Source organism: Cervus elaphus, chromosome 23, assembly GCF_910594005.1.
Source record: "Cervus elaphus chromosome 23, mCerEla1.1, whole genome shotgun sequence".
NCBI classification, from domain to species: Eukaryota; Metazoa; Chordata; class Mammalia; order Artiodactyla; family Cervidae; genus Cervus; species Cervus elaphus.
The window spans coordinates 46,214,116-46,230,799 of NC_057837.1; the positions used below are offsets into that span (position 1 = coordinate 46,214,116).

A 16,684-nucleotide genomic window follows, 5' to 3' on the forward strand; every position below is an offset into this window, starting at 1 on the left:
AGCTATGACAAACCTAGACAGCATATTAAAAAGCAAAGACATCACTTTGCCAACAAAGGTTCATATAGTGAAAGCTATGGTTCTTTTCATAGTCACGTACAGATGTGAGAGTTGAACCATGAAAAAGGCTCAGCACCAAAGAACTGATGCTTCTGAACTGTGGTGCTGGAGAAGACTCTTTAGAGTTTCTTGGTCTGCAAAGAGATCAAACCAGTCAATCCTAAAGGAAATCAACCCTGAGTATTCATTGGAAGGACTGATGATGAAGTTCTAATACTTCAGCCACCTGATGCAGAGAGCCGACTCACTGGAAAAGACCCTGATGCTGAGAAAGATTGAGGGCAGGAGGAGAAGGGGACAACAGAGGATGAGATGGTTGGATGGCATCACCGACTCAATGGACATGAGTTTGAGCAAACTCCAGGAGACAGTGAAGGACAGGAAAGCCTGGCGAGCTACAGTCCATGGGGGCACGAAGAGTTGGACACGACTTAGCAAGACTGAACAACAACAAAGAGAGGCTTTCTCACAACAAAAGAAACTTATCTTTATAAAAACCCATGTGAACAACTTCACAAGTTCCTGGGAAACAGTTTGCTGGTTAGCGTGTGGTGCTGCCCCCACAGGCCTCAGAGCCAGTCCGCAGGCCCCAGGAGGGGCGGGTCTGCTGGAGGGGAGGAGCCTGAACCCGTCCGCTCCTCCAAGAACACTCGCTGCAGCAGAGCAGACCTGGGCTCCATTTCACCTTCACTCTTGAAGGTGTGTGCACAGGCTACTAAGATCGTTACTAGTATGTTCCTTATAAATTCAGATAAATTTTTAGTCTCTAAAATGACTGGGACTTTCAGTATTTCTAATACATTTTTTTAAAGCAATTATTGTACACATCCTTACCTTTGCTCAAATCTTAAGTTTTACTACTCATAGTAAGAGTGACTCTACATAATCCTTTCTTCCTCTACTTCAAAAATGATCAGAAAATTTTGGAATTCTAAGACCATACACTGTATACATAAATTGGAATAAATGATATAATTCAAAACAACATAACAAGAACATAATGTCACTTGACATTTTTTAAAAGTACTTTAATGTTAATTTATTTAAAATTCAAAACTACTAACTGTAAGCTAGATATAACAGAACAAAAAAATTTTAATAAGCCACTTACATCCTAGAGTTATCAAAGGAAACACAAGAAAATGTCAGCAATATTCATATTTTTAAAAAAAATTACCAAAGACTTTCAAATAAGCAGAAATACCCTAAGACTGAAGCTGCTCCTTAAATTGCAGTTCATCTCACTATGGAGAAAAGCTTAAGTCACTTGAGGGAAAAATAAAAAGCTAACAAAAACTATTTATGCCTTCATAGCGGACTCACCACAAATTTCAACTTCCTCCTAAGATTAAGCAAAAGTACTAAACACTCGTTTAAGTTAGGCAGGTAATTTATCTTGTTTATTCCAAATACCTCAAAGCAGAAATGCACACAAATCACCTCAAAATATTACTTCATGGTAGTATTCTCCCAGAGATAAACTAGTTCCCAAATAACTAAATCCTTCCCACTTTAAAAAGATCAGATGATGATTTATAAAACAGCAAAATGTGACAAATGTTTCTATTCTGGCTTTGGACCTTCACTTTTTTATCATACTTTGCAAATTAAAGAAGAGATGAACTAAAATGTAACTACAACTCAGAATGGAAGTTCCATTGCTTTATACCCATTTATTCACTTCTCTGAATTCAGAATCTCCTTATCAAGTCACATTAACAATAAAAAATGTACTTTCCCACAAAAAAAAAACACACTTTCTAAAACATGATGTGTCAGCCACAGTCAGCAGCATAGGTAGCATCCAGGTGCCTATGCCCCGGAGCCACTTAACATCGACAATACTTGTCTTAAATATTACGTTCCTCTGTTCCCATCGCACTACGTGCAAACCCACACACTCATGATGGCCCGAGAGCCACACATACCTTGCTGGTGGAGGCCTTGTAGGTGGTCTTCAGTTTCTGAGAAAGCTGGCTGGTGCTGTGACTGGCTGCAGAGACACAGAACCAACGGTCAAGAAAATCACACAAGCAAGAACATCAGGGCTGGGACAGGGAGACAGCTCGAGGACACGGAGGACAATGCAAACTCGGGGTGTGTCCACACCAGGAGAAACATGGGCTTCCTGGAGCCTCCTCGTCCTTCCACACCCACACCCAAGGGATGCTACTCAAGCCTGCTGACCATGGAGAGGAAGCGAATCCTCCCTGCACCGGAGTCAGACTTCCTCCCTGCAGTCGCCCGCAGGAAGCCAGCCTCACCTTTCGTCTTGAGTTGGCCCTTACTCAGTTCTGCTCCATCAATCGCTTGTCCTTCAGCTGCTAAGCGCTCATTAAGAGTCTCGATTTCTCTACGCACTGAAAAGTAAAATAATGTGCTTTTCAGGTATATTCACCAATTCCAAAACTGAGCACATAAAAATGTTGCATGTTAGAATTGTCTAAACAAGCACATGAATGATATCCCAGTAAACAAGAGGATGGCCAGAGTTCCAAAAAACTCAAAGACATTCCAAAACACAAAGTCCACCACTCATGCCACACCAGAAAGACACTGTGCTGCTGACCCCCAAACAGGGCTCCTGGATTTCAACAGGGTTCACGTCCTTTGTACTTTATTCTGTGCACTTAAAAACACTGTTCTGGTCCTTTCTGAAACTCAATAAAATACTTACAGTCTCCCCTGAAATCATTAGGGGAAACGTACAATAACAAAACCTGACTATTGTTACTGTTGTCTGGCACCAGAGCATAAAGTGAGGGCTACCCATCTCAAAGATTAAAAGTTGAAGGGGAAAAAAGAAAAAATTTAACACTGGGGAGTTCCCTGGCAGTCCAGTGGTTAGGACTCTGGGCTTTCATTACCAATGGCCTGGGTTCATTTGCTGGTCGGTGAACTAGTCACACAAGTCACACGGTGCGACCAAAAACCGAAAAAAAGTGAAGAGAAAAGTACTGAATCACAGTGGAAGGTGAAGAAGGAAGAGGAAGTACTGAATCACAGTGGACGTGAAGAAGGAAGAGGAAGGCAGTGGATAGGGAAGAGAAGGAGACGTGGGGTGCGGGAACGCCAGCAAGATGGGCCTCTGTCCTCACCTGTGGTCACAACTCACTCCAGCGGGAGACAGATGCCCCCACCCGCCTGCCTCCAGACCCTGACCTGAGTGTGCGGAGCTGGAAGATAGTAAACAAGTGCCATCATAAGCCCCCCAAGCTCATCAAAGCAGAACAGAAAAGGGGTACAAAGGTGAATGTGACCCAGAGATGAAACTCTCAAATATCCATATGGAGAAGTGACAGTTTATAGAAGTGTTTAAAATAAGAGCAATACTCACATTCTAAGTTTTCAATATAAAGGTTTTCAAATTCTCTTTCTATTTGACCAAACAGTTCCAGAAGAGTACTGCGAACCGAGGAAGGCAGCTTAGAATCCTGCAGAGAAAGAAGGTTCTGCTGAAAGTGAACGAATAAGTGAATGAGGAGCTCTGACACCGAGCACTAGTACACTTTTTCTAAAGGGAATTATCATTCAAGCTCTTATTTTATATCTTTACACATTTTATTTCTTCTACATAACACTCAAAAAATTTTAAGTTTCAAATTCCTACAGCTGAAACTAAAACCAAATTGTGTAAATGGCTCCCAGGATGGCACAGGTTTTGAGGCCAAGCAGGTCTTCAAACACATAACTCCCTTTACAAGGACAGAGACAAGCATATTCAAAATCTCCAAGTTTGTGGGAGATGAAGCTATGAACAGCCCTTATGCTCCAGCATGTGGCATCACAAATTAATCTTAGTAAGTGGTGCCTCACAGTCCTTACATCCACTGTGGTCCAAGCAGAGTAAACTGGACACTTCCTGTAACTCTACTCAGCACTTAAAGATTGCTCCAAGGAAGAAAAGTGAATTCAGCTATAAGAGCAAAAGGTGAATCAGCTGCATGAAAACACCAGCATGGAAGGTCCCAGGCCTCTACAGGGGCTTCACTACGAAGCTACGACTCAGTGAAGCTTCTAGAAGAGTCTGCATTTGCACAGCTGGCATGGAAGAGGCAGGCCCCCTTCCCGGCCTGGGTCAGTGCTTCCAGGGGAGACATGGGTTTCCCACTCCACACTTAGCACCACTGCCTTCTTGCTTCTGACTCAAGAATCCAATTCCCATAAAGGCTACCCGACAGCTGAGAGCCTGTAATCCCGTCCAGAGCATCGCCCATGGCTCCACTCAGATGCCCAAGGATTCAGACTCCTGCACCTGAGGTCTGCCACACCTACCATGCCAGATGCCCGCATCCAACACCATCACCACCTTTGCTGCTGCGGGACCGGGCCAAGCGCCCCCCACCAGCCCGGGGAGCTGCCCGTCCGCCCACAGGCACCGACCCACCTGCAGGGTTCTGAATGACCCTCACAAAGGGGTACCTGAGAGGCAGCTGGCTCTACATCACAATGGGGACAGCGCGGAAGCCCTGAGAACACGGGCCCCGCACACGGAGTTATCCCCAAAGATGCCATCAGCAGTGGCAACAAAGGGTCACTACTGGAAACTGAGGCGACTAACAATTTAAAAGTCCCTTAGACAATCTGCACTGTCCAGTGGGGGAGCTGACGGTCACATCTGACTAACCTTAAAACTAGGTTAATCACGATTTTTAAATTCCTCTGTCCCACCAATCACACGCGGCTCTGGGTGCCCATACAGGTAGCACAGATCCAGAACCTTCCACCACAGAAGTTTCACTGCACAGCTCTGGTTCAAGCATTCCTTGTCAGAAGAGACGAGGACACAGACACCAGCGAGAAGGACCGTGTGAGGACACAGAAAATTGGGTCCATATCCTGGGTCCATATCCAGAAAGGAAGCCTCAGGAGGACCAGCCTGCCCACACCTGACCTCCAGCCGCCCACCTCCAGGACAGAGAGAAAAAAGTGTCTGCCATTTAATCTCCCATCTGTAGCACTTCGCTGTGGCCATCCACCACCCAAGCTCTCAAGAACAGGCAAAGCCATCTGGAGGCCCCTTCAATCTACAGTTTTATTTCCAAATTAAGTTAAAATGTAACCAATTCATTATTCACCCAGTCAGTACATAAGAGGACCCTAAGTGAACGTTTCCCACCCGCCAGCAACAGCACCAGTTTCTGAGCACACACAGCTCCATCCTGCCGGCACACCCTCCACGTCCCAGCTTCTTAGGTCAACAGCAAATGAGCCAATTTCTCAGATTTACACCACATTTCCCTGTAACACTGTGGTGGATGAATCAGTTCTAACTGCAAAGGAATGATTTTATATATATATGGGGGGGGAGGGCAGATCATCTTGGTTCCATGACCAGGGATTGAACCCATGCCCCCTGTGGTGTAAACTTTGAGTCCTAACCACTGGACCACCAGGGAATTCCCAGTATTTATACTTTTACTACCATGGTAAAGATTGCACCTGCCAAAGCAGGAAACTCAAGAGACACGGGTTTGATCCCTGGGTCAGAAAGATTCCCTGGAGGAGGAAATGGAAACCCATTCCAGTATTCTTCCCTGGGAAATCCCATGGACAGAGAAGCATGGTGGGTTACAGTCCATGGGGTTGCAGAGTCGGACATGACTGAGCACGCACACACGCATATATACTTATGCCTATATAAACATATAGCAGATACATCTACAATTTATTTTACTGTAACATATGCTTTTATTTAGACTTAACAACAATGTTCTTTTAAAAACCTAACATTTTACTCATTATAGAAGAACTAGAAAAAGTAGAAGCAAACTTATCTTTTGTCAATAAAATATTAGATCACTGAATAAAGGGGGCATCGAATGATCGGAAAGACATATAATGTAATAAGCAGCAGATATACTCACACAGCAGACATAGGATAAAGACAAGAAAAGTTGCTGAAAGATCAGATTCCAAGAACTCCTCAGAGAACAAAGATCATTATACCTGATTCTGCTTTCCTCTTGAGACTCTGAGACAGAAACCTAAAAGTACACTGTCAATCTGCCTGTGCAAAGAATAAAAACTAAACCAGACTGTCACACCCACATTTATTACAATATGTAACACACTAACCTGGAAACTCAATTCTGCCTCTGTAGGCTGTTGCACTTGACTCTGGTCTATGGGGGGCCTGCTTGTTTTGGTAACCCACACTTGCCCTCCACTTTGGAGATCTGTATACAATGGGCTATTTTTTGAACACTGTCGACATGATTCACATCTTCACCAGACACTTACCTGTCCCTCTAACATGTCTCTGGGCAGGCCCGTCCTCTCCTGCTCTGAGCTGTTAGTTCTCCGTATGGAAAGGCTGTGAGATTTGCGCTTCTGTTTTGCTTGGCGAGCAGCTGAACAACTCCCGCTTTCTGTGGGCATTACTTCTGGAAGATGAGGTCCTGGTCACTCCTGCAAGAAGCTAAACAGGAGCAGGAAAAACAAGTACTGTATTTCTCATATGACAAACTGAAATGAAGGAAAAACAGGGGATAGGAATGAAACTGCTCAATGCAAATTTCCTTATTATGTTAACATTTACTACGTAAAGGATAGGAATGAAACTGCTCAGTGCAAATTTCCTTATTATGTTAACATTTACTACGTAAATTAGAATGTGATACAGTCACATGTTTTAAGGTAGAGACCACAGCCTTTGTTGAAGAGGTAACTTTTTTATCAAATTTCATTAACACCCTTTTAAAAAATCAACAGCAGAGAAGGGTTTAAAATAGAGAACTTTCCCTTAGCCCACTCTCTGCAGACTCCCCAACTCCCCTGGGGAACCAATTCTAACTGCATTTTCCAGCTACAGATTCCAGAGCTATGCCCTCCTAGAGAAATTCAATGCAAGCACCAAAAGCAACTGTAGATATTCTAGCAAGCACATTAAAAAGGTAAGGACAAATAAAATTTTAATGCTTTATTTAACCCAAGTTTAAAATACTCTGAGTCAAGTAAAAAACCCAAATGAGGTCTGTCAGTGTTTGTAAGCTCCAGTTTCCTTCTTACTCACAACACCACTCACTGGGAACCGGCCACATTCGCAGGGCTCACCTACAGTGAGGGCCACCATCATACAGCGCACAAAATCTTGCATGGCATCCCAATATCCACAAAACACATTTCCCTTTCCCCATTTTGGACATTATCCATTTCCTGTTACCATCAACAACTCCTCACAATACAATCACGTCACTTAGTTAGTATGACTCTAAGCAGTGTATTTACACAGGACACACTCCTTCTTCAACTGCAGACTGACGTTTTGGATATCACTTCCTCATTTTCTGCTCTCACTGGCCCCTCCTTCTCCCAGCATACCTTTGTGAATGCAAGTAATTTTAAGCATGTACTTCTATTTCTTCCTTCTTCAACAACCAACAGTATCTGTAGGTCCTCACTGTAAAATGGCTCTCAGTGTCCCCCCTTCTCTGGAGCCGGCCCACAGCCCTCCACTTCCCACTCTGCTGCGGCAGAGTGCGTGTCCTCTGGGGATCCTGAGCTTAGGGCTCTTGGTCCGCCCCCCGCCAATGGACCACAGCCACCTCCTGTGGACTGCTAGCGCTGCTCCCCTGTGGATGCAGCACAGCTGTCTTAACCATGCACCTACTGCAAAGAATTCTGGCCCTTTCCAGTTTCTTACTATTACAAATAAAGCTACTATGACAATAACATACAGGTTTTTGCCGAAACTCCAATACTTTGGCCACCTGATGCAAAGAGCTGACTCATTTAAAAAGACCCTGATGCTGGGACAGACTGAGGGCAGGAGGAGAAGGGGACAACAGAGGATGAGATGGCTGGATGGCATCACCAACTCAATGGACATGAGTTTGGGTAAACTCCGGAAGTTGGTGATGGACAGGGAAGCCTGGCGTGCTGCAGTTCATGGGGTGGCAAAAGTCAGACACGACTAAGCGACTGAACTGAACTGAAGTTTCTACTTCTTCTGAATGAAGTTCCAACAGTGAGACTGCTGTATGTTTAAAGGGAAAAAAAAAAAACTAAAAAGTTTTTTTAAATGTTTTAGATATAATTCACACACAATCCACTCTGCCAAAACTTCTAAATTTTGATCAAGTCCTAACTCATCCATTATTTTTCTTCTAAGACTCATACTTTTAGAGTCATGTCTAAGAACTTTCCACCAATCCTAAATTTCCAAATTTTCCTGTTTTCTTCTTAAAATTTTAGCTTTATCAGTTACATTTAAATTTACAAGCCATTCTAGGGCTGTTTTTTTAATGAAGCGTGAAGTTTAGATCAAGTTTTTTGGGTTTTTTTTCCTGGCGGTATCCTATTATTCTAGCACCATATCCTAAAGACAATCGATCCTACACCAAATTGAGAAAGTTTGGCATCTTGATCAAAAATCAATTGGCTATATTTCTATGGGATTATTTCTTGGTTCTCTATTCTGTTCCACTGTTCTGTGCTATCTTGAAATCAGACATCTGTGACTTCTATCACATCTTTTTCACAATGCTTTAGCCATCCTAGTTCCTTTGCCTTTCCACAGAAATTTAGAATAATCTCATCCGTATCTGCAAAAATCCTGACAGAACTTTGATAAGAACTGCATTTAATCTGTTGACTAATCTGGAGAGAACTGGCATCTCTACTATGTAGAGACTTCCAATCTATGGACACAGAGGATCTGTTTCAGATCATCTCTGATTTCCTTCCTCAGCTTTGTCATTTTCGCATAAAAGTTCTATATATACAAATAACCCTGCAGATTGTATTTTTGTGCAATTTTCAATTGCTGGTATAAAAAAATACAACTGATTTGTGTGTAATAAGCTTGTATCCTACGCTCTTGTTGAACTCATTTACTAGTTCAAGATTTTTCTGTAGATTATTTAGCATCTCCTATGGGGACTACTGTGTCATGTAAAAAACGACAGTTTACTTCTTCCTTTCTGATCTGTAGCGCTTTATTTCCTTTTCTTATCTTACTGATCTGGCTAGAAATTCCAGTGCTATGTTGAATTAGAAGTAACAGCAAACATCCTTTCTTTATTTGGATCTTGAGATAAAAATACTCAGATTTCACCATTAAGTATATTAGCTGTAGGTTTTGGGTAAACACATCATTTTATCAAGTTGCAAAGTCCCCCTCTACTGTTCACATTCTGAGAGTTACACAACTGAGTGTCAACTGTGTCACGTTTTTTCCTGTGTCACTTAATATGAGCACATGGCTTTCTTCTAAGCTCCTAACAGGGCAATTACAATGCTGATTTTCAATATTGATCTAAACTTGCATCCATGGAGTAAATCCTACTTGAGCAAGGTGTGTAATTCATTGTTTTCTCATTTTGTTTCTTTTTTCTGCCTTCTTGTAGGTTATTTGATCATTTTTTCGAATTTCGTTCTGATTTCTCTTGTTTTTGAGTTTCTTTTGTATAACTTTTCTTAGTGCCTGCTAAGTTTTCATTATCTTTTCACAGTTTATCAGTCTGCTGACCACCAACGTTCTACCAGTTCCTGGTGAGTGTTGAAACCTTACTTCCTCCACATCCCTCTGCCCTCCCCACTGACAACATAATCGTCTTAAGTGTTTCCTCCGAACACGCTGAGAACCACATCAGACAGCTGTGCTTCAACTTTCAAACCTAAGTCAGAGAAGGAATGTCTATTGAATTTACCAATTCATTTACTCTCTCCATTGTTTCCTCTTCCTTCCTGGTGTTCCTACAGCGTTTCCTTTCTGTTGAACTTCCTCTATTATTTCAGGGTAGCTCTGTTGGTAACAAAACATGTGAATGATGTTTTCACTTGATAGAGAATTCTGATCTGACAGTTCTTTTCCTTCAGCACTTGAAAACCGTACTACTTCCTTCTGGCCTCTGCAGTTTGTGATGAGAAATCAACTATAGACAAAGGGACATTTCTCTCTCCCACTGCTTTTTCATCTTTAGTTTCAAAAGTCTGACTATGAGGCAGCTTAGCAGAGATTTCTTTGAATTTATCTTGCCTGGGTTTCACCATACTTTTTGTTTTGTTTTTTCATTTATTTTTATTAGTTGGAGGCTAATTACTTTACAATATTGTAGTGGTTTTTGCCATACATTGACATGAATCAGCCATGGATTTACATGTGTTCCCCATCCTGATCCCCCCTCCCACCTCCTTCCCCATCCCATCCCTCTGGGTCTTCCCAGCGCACCAGCCCTGAGCAATTGTCTCATGCATCCAACCTGTGCTGGCGATCTGTTTCACACTTGATAATATACATGTTTCAATGCTATTCTCTCAGATCACCCCACCCTCACCTTCTCCCATGGAGTCCAAAAGTCTGTTCTATACTGACTATGAGGCAGCTTAGCAGAGATTTCTTTGAATTTATCTTGCCTGGGTTTCACCATACTTTTTGAATATATAGGTTTATGGCTTGCCAAACTTGGGAAATACCTAGCCAGTGTTTCTTCAAACATATTTTCAGCCCCACTGTCTTTCTCCTCTCTTTCTGATAAAAAGGACAGATCTCTTGTTAAAGGCACAGGTCCCAGGGGTTTGGTTTACTTTTTTCCAGTCTATTTTCTCTCTAATGTTCAGACTGGGTAATTTTCGTTGTTTTATCATCAAGTTCACAGATTCCACAAGCTCATTTATTGTACTCCCCAGTTCTAAAATTTCCATTTGTTTCTTCTTTACATCCCATATTTTCTTCCTGAGATTTTCTATTTTTCATTTGCTTCAAGTGTTAGTATCTCCTCACTGAAAATTTTATGATGGCTGCTTTAAAATCCTGTCAAACAATTCTAATATCTGCATCGTTCGTTCCTGTGTGACTGTTAGCTACCTTTTCTGATTCAAGTTGATATTTTCCCCCTCAGTGTGAGAAGCCTCAGTATGCTGGGAGTTGTTATCAGACATGGGATCTGATCTAAGTCTTCCAGCAGGCCTCTTCTGATACTGGCCCAGCCAGCAAACAAGGGCATGGCCTTGTTTCTGCCAGGTGGATATAGAAAGTGGGGATGGAAACAAGTGCTCCCCGCTCTGCCTCCTTTGACCCTGGAGGAAGTACCCCTTGCCAATGCCAGGTGAAGCTCCCCTGACCTCTATTCACACCGCCGAGCTGAACCTACAGCACCTTGTTACTGTGCCTTTCCAGGCTTCATCACCACAGCTGGTGGTAAAATTCCTGAATTTTTGCTAGGTTTCTTCTGAGACCATTCCAACGGGAAAGAGGAGGGTGTTCTTTGTTACCGCACAACAGAGATGAGAACCCAGCTCCTCACCAGGCCTGTCTGATCCCACCCAGCACAGTGTGGTCCCCACAAGGCTTGTCAGGGGTCAGAGACTAGATTCCCCACCCCACCTGGGATGCTCGGCGTGAGGTGGGGCCACAATGTTTTCTAAGCATGTCCTGTCTGGCAGGCTGTCCCTTTCCTGATCTTCTGGTCAGAAGCCAGCTTTCTCGGGGCTTGCTGAGCCCTCTGGCATTGCTGGGTTGTGGCTGCTCCAGGCCCAAGACGAGGATGTATGGGGCAAGAGGAAAACCCAGGAACTCAGTCCTGAGTCAGTTCTCAGATCCCCATACACCTACAGTTTTCTTTCTTCTCTCCACTTTTCAGTCTCATATTTGTTTTTTTGTTTGTTTATTTGTTTTGTATTTAATGTCCACTGCACTGTGTTTATCTGTACTTAGTGGGAGCAACAGGAAAAGTATACATCTATTCTAAAGCCAGAGATCTTTTGACTCTCCAATTGAACATGTGTAGGCCTTGTACAAAAGGTAACAAAAAAGTAAGTACATTCAAGTTGGTCAATTAGTTCCTTGTGTTTAGATTTTAAAATTTGAAATCCACTAATTTATTAAAATTATCACTTTTTGCAGCATTATATAGACAAAATTTAACTCTCAAATATTTTTTTAAAAAGGACACTTAATAAGATAACTTTTTATCTCTAAAATTCTCATTAAAAAAAAAATACCTTCCATTCCCCTTGCTTTCTTGGATACACTATCTGTCAAAGTCAGCCACAAGGCCAACCTCCATTCAAGCAGAGGGCGGAGACTTCACCTACCCACAGGACAATAAGAATCTGTGTTATCCATCACACCTTGTTTCACTAAAGGTGAGTTTGAGAGTCATACAAACCTAAGTCCCCACCAACTCCTCAAAGGGCTGGCTCTCTTCCATCATGAAGCCTCAGGTTGAATGTCACTTCCCAAAACAGCCTCCCTTGGCGACTGCTAGCCACAGCACTTCATGACTCTCGCCATGCTTGTACTTACATCCGATTGATGATTTGCTCACTTAATAAGCATTTCCCCAATACACAATCAACACAGTGAGGACTGGGACACAGTAAATTGGGGCCACTACTGTACTGTATTTGTTAGGCCTGACATAAACACATCCTCAAATATCTGATTGGTGGATGAAACCACAGCTACCACTGTCAAGCTGTGTAACCCTGGTCAAGTTACTTAACCACCTTCTGAAGGCTTAACTCTGCATCTTTAAAGCAGGGATGATAATAGCACTACTTCATTAAGTCACTCACCAGTATTCCTCTCATCTGGATGGGCCGAGCCCTGGGAATGCTGCAGTGAACAAAACAGGCTTGGTTCCTGCCTTCTCAGAATGCTTAAGAGTTGAGTTGGAAGACAGATATTATACACACAATCTCATAACTTATTACAGAAGTTATAAATTGTGAACAGTGCTACAAAAGACATGTGCAAATATTATGAGACCAGCTATTAGCTAAATAGTTACAAAGATCATTCTGAGAGGCCAGCATCCAAACTGAGACTGACAAATTCCTAAGAGTTAACCACATGGAAAACAGAAAAGGGAGTAGATATTTCAAGGACAGGAATAGCATGTGAAAATGCCCAGATATTAAAAAACAAATACTATAGCTATAATACAGCAAACAATGGACAGAACAGTGCAAGGTAAGTGGAGAGATAAGCTTAGAATCTAATCTTTTGTTTATAGTTTATCCTAAAATAAAGTCACTTAAAACTTTTTAAGCAAATAAGCAATAGTAGACTGGCTGCTACGTGAAAAATACACGAAAAGGTAAGACGACCAGGAATGGAGAAGCCAGTTAGGCAGTTATTGAAACAGTCAAGGTAATATATTATAACAGTTAAGATTAGAGAAGGCTGAATGGATTGGGGTGGGCGGGGGGAAGAAGAGAGAGGTAGCAAGGAGAGCCCGTTTCTGAGGCAGCAGGTAGGTGAAACAGAGGTCAGATTACTGAGATGAGACAGCAGATATGGAGAAGAAATCAGGGCCTAACACTGAATGTATTATGTCTTTGCAACACCTTTGAATGTCAAAATACAAGGAGGCAGGGGTGTACAGGTTTAGAGATGAAAAGAGAACTACGCAACGTGTATAAACCTGGGAGAAATCTACACTGAAAGTAAAGATGGGTACTTTGACCCCATCATGCCTCTAAGTCCAATACCTTACCATTTTTAACTGCTCTTCTGCACACGAGGGGGGGAACGTATATTACTGGTATATATAGGCAACACAGAATAAAACTGTCTCTCACGAAAAATTTTAGATGGAAAAATGATGGGATAAATCTTTTTCATGAAATTTAGATCTGAAAAATTTGAGCTATAGAAATTAGAGACAGTTGAGACAAAAGTAAAAAGAAAAACAATGGCAGAATCTGTGGTTGGCAGAATTTTACATACACACAAAAAAAGATATTGATATTTAATTTAAAATATTTGAACATAAATTCTTTAAGCAACTCATATGATCCCACTGAAGAGTATTTCAATAACTTTTTAATAGAAGCATTTAGAAACTATTTAATTGCCATATACAAAAGTTGTCCAAGAAATCAAAGTGACTTAAAGGAATCTTAACCAGAAATTATATTCTTCACTTTAAAAAATAAAGGTCCCAGGTGGAAGAGGTAAAAATGAGCCTTCTGGAGTGCTGCAAATGTTCCCTATCTTGATCTGGTTTATGCTTATACAAAGATGTATATATAAGCAAAAATCCACAGAGCTGCACATTTACAACTAACACACTGTATGAATTTATTGTTTACTCAATAAAACTCAATAAAAAAGAACTCCCAGGCTAAAAAAAAATAGGAAGGTATATATAATTCTCTTTTCAGAGCACACATGTTAAATGACTAACTTCATAAAGCATCTCAGTTATTAAGATTCTCAACAGAGAAATTTATCCCAGCCCCCTCAGTTTATAAGTTATGTTTTTCAAAGGAATAAACGTATCAAAACCCTGTGAAAGCTCAAGAAAAAAACGAGACTATCTCTAAATATTTCAATCAAGCAAATAAAACAGCAGAGAGCCTCTCTTTCCTCCCTTAAGAACTTCATCAATAGAAATACTCTCGTAAGCATAAACTGGGAAGTTAATGCATTCCAAAGGTTCTACAAATTGCTTATACAAAGTGTGAAAATTGCAGTATTAACCTTCCTTCCACCTCAACGATAGTCTCCCTTAAGGATCACATAACCAGCTTGTCCAGCGTCTGTATCTTTGGTAGAAATAAGCAGTCTTCTTCACTACTAACTTGCAAGATTCTCACCCCAGCCTGTCCCTGAGCCTTGAACCCCTCCCTCAAACCCATGAACCACTGGTGCTACTCTGGGCTTTGCCTGCTTTTGTTGATCACCTCACCAAATAGTCAATGTACTGGTCACCTTTTCCCACTCATCAATTTCTACACAAACACACACATTTCAAATAATTATGAATCTGAAAGAGGTTTTGGTTCTCCAAAGAGATTTTATCTCTTGTTAAGTCACTAAGTCGTGTCTGGCTCTGCGATTCCAAGGACGGTAGCCATCAGGCTCCTCTGTCCATGGGATTTCCCAGGCAAGAATACTGGAGTGGGTTCCCATTTCCTTCTCCAGGGAATCTTCCTGACCCAGGGATCAAACCTGTGTCTCCTGCATTGGCAGGTGGGTTCTTTACCATCTAAGCCACCAGAGAAGCTTCATGACAGGGCATATGACCGCATTAAACAGAAGGTTTAATGAATAAAAGGTCCTGCTGGTTTTTTAAAACACATCCAAAAAAGCATAAATTGTTCTCTCCAAGAATCCAACCTCCCTATCCTACTGGTCAAGTTTATCAATTTAATATAAACATTCCTTCTGCCCAACTGGTTTGCCCTTGCGTGCCACATGCCTACTATACCCTACAAACAAAACAATACTCACAATTCCAAACTCAGTGGCGTTTTTAAACACTTTTGGCCAAAGAAAAACACTGACTAAATAGTAAATGTCATGAACGTTAATAACAGGCAACAACCAAAAAAAAAAAGGTTAAAAGCTATACTCTGCATGTGGCATTTAATAATACAAAACGTGGCTGAAAAGCCCGTTGAGTTTTTCATAGCACTTCACTGTAAAAGTACCCTTACTGAATTCCGGAAGACAAACGACAAACTCAGCTGCTGAGTGACATCAACCAAAGGCAGCCCCGCAGTCCAGCCTCGGTAAACAGGCTGAAGATGTCCTGTCGTCGACCCAGTCGAAGGCACGCTCACCAATTCTGGACCTAATGCTGGGCTCGGGGCATCTCTAACCGGAAAACCACCAACGCTATTTAAAGACCTCAATTATTAAAAGAATAAGCTCGCATCAGGGATGAACTTATTAACTGTCAAGTCGTCGTCTTAGAAGAAGCAGCACTTGGGAATTCAGAGCTCCGTCGGTACTCCCGGGGGAAGGGGCTGAGGGCGTCAGCTCGCGGCCAAGGCACAGCAGGTGCGCGCGGCTGCCCGGTCCCGGGAAGGAAGGAAACGCGCCGGGGCCTCCGTGCGAGCACCCGGCAGGACGCGAGGCTGGACACGGCCCGTCGCTCCAGTCCAAGGTCGCGGCGCCCCTCACGCGGTTCCACACCCCCAGTGGGGCCTGGGGACCCTGGGCTCCGACACGCTCGCGGGTGGGAGGTTCCCGGGGGCCTCGAAGGACCCGCCTCCCCAGCCGCTCTGGGCGAGGGGTGCGCGTTCCAACTCCGTCGAGACCCGGCCGGGCTCGGGGTCGGGGTCGGAGAGGGGCGCGGAATCAGTGCCCAGGTCAGGGTGCGCGAGGCCCCCCAGGACAACCCCGCCCAAGGGAGGCCGCCGCCGCCACACAGCCTGCGGCTGCGGTCCCGAGCTGAAGATGGCGGGCCAGCACTCACCTGTCACGCCGCCGCCGAGCCCGCCACCGCGCAGTGCCAGCCGGGCAGTTCGCTGCCGCCCGCGTCTTCAGAGCCACGCGGCGCGCGGGACGGACGCGGACGCACAGGTCCCCGAGTCCCCGCCTAGACGCGGCCCCAAGACCCGGCAGCCCAACGCCCCACACTTCCGGCGCCGGAAGTCCCCGCCCCGCCTCTGCCCCACGCCGGAAATCCCTCCTGCTATCTTTCACGCGCAGGCCCGAGGGGAAGTCCCGCCTCCACCCCGCGGCTGGCACCACCGGAAGTCCAGGCCACCAAAGGAAGTCCCACCCGCTGCTCGCGGGGGCGGGGATCCTCAAGTGGGTCGCGGCGGCCCTCAAGTGGGTCGTGGCGGCGGCAAATACACAGCTGGGCATCGGGACCACCCGGTCCTCGCCCTGCGGTGTCGGCGCCCTATCTGAAGTCCCCGCGGAGGGCCGAAGAGCGGC

General features: G+C 43.7%; 1 protein-coding gene across 4 annotated transcripts in view; it reads right to left on the minus strand.

Moving 5' to 3' along the window:
• The window catches only part of WDR37 (WD repeat domain 37), a 34,800-nt gene that overhangs the window by 17,915 nt on the left and 201 nt on the right, over positions 1 to 16,684 (minus strand). The window contains exons 1-6 of one of the 4 annotated variants that reach the window (XM_043883186.1): positions 16,218 to 16,406; positions 9,714 to 9,808; positions 6,304 to 6,481; positions 3,398 to 3,494; positions 2,325 to 2,420; positions 1,989 to 2,053 (exon numbers count right to left, since the gene is read on the minus strand). In XM_043883186.1, coding sequence (XP_043739121.1) covers positions 1,989 to 2,053; positions 2,325 to 2,420; positions 3,398 to 3,494; positions 6,304 to 6,441 — 396 coding nt within the window. In that variant the 5' untranslated portion in view covers positions 6,442 to 6,481; positions 9,714 to 9,808; positions 16,218 to 16,406. Of the gene's footprint in view, positions 1 to 1,988; positions 2,054 to 2,324; positions 2,421 to 3,397; positions 3,495 to 6,303; positions 6,482 to 9,713; positions 9,809 to 16,217; positions 16,407 to 16,684 lie in introns of those variants that run through there. The other 3 variants (XM_043883184.1, XM_043883187.1, XM_043883185.1) reach the window with 3 other exon arrangements.